We start from the raw sequence: 5,859 nt of genomic DNA on the forward strand, positions 1-5,859 counted from the left end.
AAATTTAGTTGTGCTAGTAATGTGTTATGTGTTTTTGTTACTGTGAGTTAGTAGTCACGTGGTGCCCGCCGATAGCTCAGAAGGGTTCGTGGGCATGCGCCACCGGACGAGAGAAAACGGCCATGTTGTCATTGGGAATCCAAGCTCCGTTCGCGTAGCTTGTGACTCTGTGCTATCGTATTTGAGAAAGGAGTGTTAAGAGTCTTTCTGAGTCTTGGTGACTCGTGAGTAACCCTACTGGTGTAGTCTGGCACTACGGTGTTTTCTGGTAAAACGTGCAGGTGGAGTAAGGGTGACATAAGGGGAGGTTTTGGAGTGTCACGGCTGGCAGTCTGGTACTGCGTTATTTTTACTCAGTAACTTACAAGCTATTTCGGCTTATATATTTGTATTTACTTTGCCTTGTTGTTAGGTGGTGCCACTCAGCTGGGCTGAGGTGAGCACGAGCGGGCCATGAGCGAGCCCGGGAGCAGCCAAAAGGCTGAGCCATCTACCGATGGCAGAGGTGGTCAGCCACCCGAGGGCGCCGCGGGCGCTGTAACAGTGCCACTGGTTTTAGATGCCGCTTTTTTAGCGAATCTGATGAACCAGGCACGAGGGCCTATTTTAGAAAGGCTGAGCCGGCAGATGCAGCCATTTGCCGGTGATGGTGCGGTTGAGGTAACCGCATGGCTCTCGCAGTACGAGCGACTGTGTGAGTTGGAGCACATTGCTCCGTGCACGCTGATTGCGTACATGCTCGATGGCACTGCTGCCAGAGTGCATGGACGCATGAGGGTGGGCGACGCATCCCAGTGGGATGTCGTGAAGGCAGTTTTGACTGCCGAGTACGCCATGCCTCGACAGGAGGCATGGCGTCGCTTTGTCAGCTGTCGACTCGAATCCGGGGAGACAGTTGACGTGTACCTGGACCGCTTGGAGCGGCTCGGCGGTAGACTGGGGGTGACGCTGGAGGACCTGGTTTTTAGGACCAAGTTCTATGAAGGGCTGCCCGAGTCAGTCTACGAGTGGGCAGTTACGCACGATCAGGCGTATACTGCTGACTTTGGTTCAGTGCTGAACCGAGTGAGGGGAAAGTTGGTTTCCCGGAGAGCTGTTGAGGGTCGCCCCTCAACAATTAGCTCAGCGGCCAGTTCTGGTAACCGGCCGGCGACTGCTTCTGGCAAGCAGTTGGGGGCTGCTTCTAGCAAGTAGCCGGGAAGCAAAGACAGTTGCTTTCGATGTGGGGGTCCACACCGGGTGAAGGACTGCCCACGTATTAAGCGGCCTTCGTCTGGTACGGGGGCGAAAAAGACCTCTTCTGGCAAGAGGGTCGGGTGTTTCCGGTGCGGCAGCACGGAGCACTTTGTACGGGATTGTCCTGTACGGCCACCGCCTGGGGCGGCGGCAGGGCTCACGGAGGATGAGCCGGGTTTTCATCAGGAGGATGCAACTCGGGGCGCCGCATCTTCTCATATGGACACCGTGTAAGCCAGGCTTACGAGGGGTCCCATAACATCAGGGGGACCCGAGGTGGCGTTGGCGTGACAGGGGGAGGCTGGAGGTCACATGCAAGCAGTAAGAGTGTACTGCGGGACAGTCCTTGGCTGTCCGGGGCGACTGGCGAGCCTACGACGAGCAGTCGTATGCCGGTCGTTCGAGCAATTCTGAATGGTTGCGGTTTTCAGTGTCTGGTTGACACTGGAAGCGAGAGGACTCTGGTAAGTCCGCAGGTGTTGACAGGCTCAACCCGACTTAGGCCAAGCCACCCGCTGTTGACAGCGGATGGTAAGGCGTCTCATGTGAAGGGTCAGTGTCGGGTGGTCGTCGGTGTACAGGGACACTGTTTCGGCGTTACGACACTCGTTATGGACAAGCTGTGCAATCTTGGGGTTGACTGCTTGCTGGGTGGCGACATCATTGACCACATGGGAGGTGTCACTGTCCGTAGAGGAAGTGATGCGAAGTATTCGGTCAGGTGGGGGAAACCCTATCAGAATGGATGCTGTGGAGTACCTGCTGGGCAGGATACTGGGGCTGGCTGCGCATGCGGGGTGGCAAGGGTGGCACCGTTGTCGGGGTTGGGTGGTGATCTGGTGTCACTGCGAGTCGACGACCCCGATTTTGTTGCCACTTTTGCCCAAGGCCGATGGACCGTTAGCTGGCGGTGGTCCGGGGAATCTCCGAAAGGATTGCAGACCCGGGTCGCGGAGTACAAGTGTACTCGGGCACCTAACCTGCATGAGCGGTACTGTGCTGAAATTGAGAGCTGGATCTCAAAAGGTTGGTTGAAAAGGTGGAGTCGGCCCATTGAGGGTATTATCCCCCTTTTGGCTGTGTTCCAACCAACGAAGGACAAAGTGCGACCGGTCATGGACTACCGTGAGCTGAACGCGTTTGTCGAGAGTCACACGGGAGGTGACGCGGTCGCTGTGTGCGGCGAGAAAATCCGGAAGTGGAGACAGTTGCGTGGCAGACTTGGGGTAGTTGACCTCAAGTCCGCGTACCTACAAATCCATGTTTCGGAGGACCTGTGGAAATACCAGGTCGTGAAGTATAAGGGGGTCCCTTATGCGCTGACACGTTTAGGCTTCGGGCTTTCGTGTGCGCCTAGGATCATGACCAAAATCCTAGGCAAGGTTCTTTCGCTCGACGAGCGGGTCCGACGAGGGACTGACCACTATATCGACGATATAGTGGTGCAGGAGTCTGTGCTTGGCGTGGAGGAGCTGAGGAAGCACCTTGCTAAGTATGGACTGGCGACGAAAGAGCCGGAGGGCCTTGATGGCGGTCGGTTGTTGGGCATTTCTCTAAAGGGAAATGCTCGTGGACATTTGCAGATGTCGAGGGGAACTGCACTCTCCGAAATTCATCTTGAGCCAGCTGGGCTAACTAAGAGAGAGCTTTTCTCGTTTTGTGGCCGACTTGTCGGTCATTACCCAGTGGCTGGGTGGTTGCGGCCCTATTGCAGCTTCTTGAAGCGGCTGGGATGCAACGGAGCCTGGGATGCCCCTGTTGAAAAGGAGGTCCGCTCGCTAGCTAGTGAGCTTTACACAAGGGTATGTCAGGAGGACCCTGTTAGGGGTCCGTGGCACGTAAGACCGGACGGTTCGGTCGTTGTGTGGACAGATGCTAGCTCTCTGGGCCTCGGTGTGGCAATCGAGGTTGATGGCAGCATTGTTGAGGATGCGTCGTGGCTGAGGAAGGAGTCAGACCATTCACACATCAATGTTGCCGAATTGGAAGCTGTGGGACGAGGTGTTAACCTGGCTATTGCGTGGGGGTTCAAGACCTTCACCTTGGCGGTTGACTCTCTCACAGTTGTCAATTGGATGTCAAATACAATTGACGGGCGCAATCGTGTTCGCACGAAAGGTGCTGCAGAGATGCTGGTGAAGCGTCGGCTGGGGGTGATCCGTGATACGATCACCGAGTACGGCTTATCGGTCACTATGCGTCTTGTACCTACTGTGGAGAACAAGGCGGATAGGATGACGAGGGTGCCCAAGAAGTGGCTCGGGCATCGTGGGATGAGTGGAGGCGAGGCCGAGAGCATGGCTGCTGCCATCTTCACCGGCGAGACCCTCGGGGATGCTGTGTGGGCGGCTCATTTGCCTCACCATCTGGGTGTCGAGAGAACACTGTACCTTGCTCAGCAAGTACGCAGTGATTTGACGCGGGAGCAGGTCAAACGCGAGCTGGCTGGCTGTGAGGCCTGTCAGCGCGTTGACCCGGCTCCGAGAGGTGAGAACCTTGTGGAAACAGGCAGCTTGGCTGTCGAGGGGAACTGGTGCCGGGTGGCCATAGACGTGACTCACTATGGCAGCCAGGTGTTCCTGTCCATGGTTGATTGCGGGCCGTCACGTTTCGCTATCTGGCGCCGCTTGCCAAGTGAGACGGCAGCGCACATCGTGGCTCAGTTACGCACGATCGTAATTGAGCGAGGGCCGTGTGACGAATTGTTAATGGACAATTCCATGGCGTTTAGGTCAGCAACTGTTGCACAGTTCGCTGACGAGTGGGGGATTTCTCTGAGATTTCGTGCCGCTTACGCCCCGAGTGGCAACGGAATCGTTGAGAGGAATCACCGGACAATCAAGAGGATTGCCGAGAGGGGAAGAATTAGCCCCGAGGAGGCGACGTTCTGGTATAATGTCACGCCTTGCAAGGGTACAGATGGGGGTTCGGTACCCTCGAATAATCTGTATCGATACTCATGGCGAGTGCCTTTTGACGTCAATCTACGTGGGTTAGATGAGGTCAGTCAGGGCAAGTTTGCTGTCGGCGATGAGGTGTGGGTGAAACTCTCGACTCCGTCGTGCACTAGGCAGTGGGCACCGGGAGTGATTACCGGAGTCGTTTCAAAGCACAACGTGTGCGTGGATGGCATGCCGAGGCATGTGAGGGATGTCCGCAAACGGCGGTTTGGCACTGACCGTAGTAGGGAAAACGGCATCCGTGAACTGGCCGAAGACGGCCGGCCTAATCTAGATAGATTACACGGTTCTGCTGCTCCCCCACCGCCTCAGCTGCATCCCTGTGAGGTGGCTGAGGTCTCGGAGGGGGATGTGGAGGACGGTCCTCAGACTGCTGAGGATGAAGTTCAAAACATGGATGGTGAGCCTCAGACTGCTGGGGTTCCGTCCGGGGATTTAGATCCTGATGAACCTGAGCTTCAACCGTTAATGCTCAGGCGGTCGCAGCGAGAGCGACGGCGTCCCCAGTATTTGGATGACTATGAGGGATAGCTGGTAGCTTCTTAAAAGCTGGGGGAAATGTGAGTTAGTAGTCACGTGGTGCCTGCGGATAGCTCGGAAGGGTTCGTGGGCATGCGCCACCGGACGAGAGAAAACGGCCATGTTGTCATTGGGAATCCAAGCTCCGTTCGCGTAGCTTGTGACTCTGTGCTATCGTATTTGAGAAAAGAGTGTTAAGAGTCTTTCTGAGTCTTGGTGACTCGTGAGTAACCCTACTGGTGTAGTCTGGCACTACGGTGTTTTCTGGTAAAACGTGCAGGTGGAGTAAGGGTGACATAAGGGGAGGTTTTGGAGTGTCACGACTGGCAGTCTGGTACTGCGTTATTTTTACTCAGTAACTTACAGTTACAGCAGGTAAAACACCTACAAGTATTTTAAAAACTTTGCTATTTTTATGAAATTTTTCTAATAGAAGAAAGTATTAATTATTATTTTGTCTTATTTAATGTTATTATTGTTATTGTAACGTACGACTATCTGTGCAGAATTTCTCCATGGGGGGCACTTTCTCTGGGGTACACTTCTTGTTCACAGTGTCTACCAGATAGCTCATATCCTACAAAATCAACAATTCTCTTTCAGTAGGATGAAAAATTCTTTCACTAGGCGGATACGTAACAAAACCTTTTAAAAATCACTTTGTGGAAAACTCAGCAATGAACAACTGCTGGTCTACAACATAAAATAAAGTATAACTCTAAAATGCATATTTGACATTTAAAAAGATAATTTCTAAAAAAAGGTTTGCAATAATGTTTTCTTTTTGGCAATGCGGAACAAAATTTTTATTAGCAATGAATTGAGCTCTTACATAGACTCATGCCAAGAAGATTTAACCATCCTAAGTGATGGAGGAAGAGATGTATCGCTTATGTCAATATTATAATTATTATTGATGTTTCCTTTTATTTCTGCTAACACTTTAGCTATAAAATGCAAAATTATCAACATATACCTTGTTTTACCATTAAGCTATACAAAACATTTAATATGGTTGACTCACATCAAACCTGAGTGACAAACGACAGCGGCATGTTTAAAAATGTTTGAAGTAGTTTCTTTTCTTTTTGACAATGTGGAACCAAATTTTCATTAACAATGAGTTGAGCTTTTACATACATGT

The 5,859-nt window shown here is 52.4% G+C and overlaps 1 protein-coding gene across 1 annotated transcript; it reads left to right on the forward strand.

Moving 5' to 3' along the window:
• The first annotated feature begins 1,625 nt into the window (after positions 1-1,625).
• LOC137397966 (uncharacterized) lies at positions 1,626-4,727 on the forward strand. The gene has a single exon (XM_068084063.1). The coding sequence runs from the start codon at positions 1,626-1,628 to the stop codon at positions 4,725-4,727; it is 3,102 nt and encodes a 1,033-aa protein (XP_067940164.1).
• The last annotated feature ends 1,132 nt before the right edge of the window (positions 4,728-5,859 follow it).

Source organism: Watersipora subatra, chromosome 6 (assembly GCF_963576615.1).
Source record: "Watersipora subatra chromosome 6, tzWatSuba1.1, whole genome shotgun sequence".
Taxonomy (NCBI): Eukaryota; Metazoa; Bryozoa; class Gymnolaemata; order Cheilostomatida; family Watersiporidae; genus Watersipora; species Watersipora subatra.

Excerpts from the sequence above, each read along its gene's own strand:
- LOC137397966 (XM_068084063.1), top strand. The coding sequence starts at position 1,626 with ATGCCGGTCGTTCGAGCAATTCTGAATGGTTGCGGTTTTCAGTGTCTG.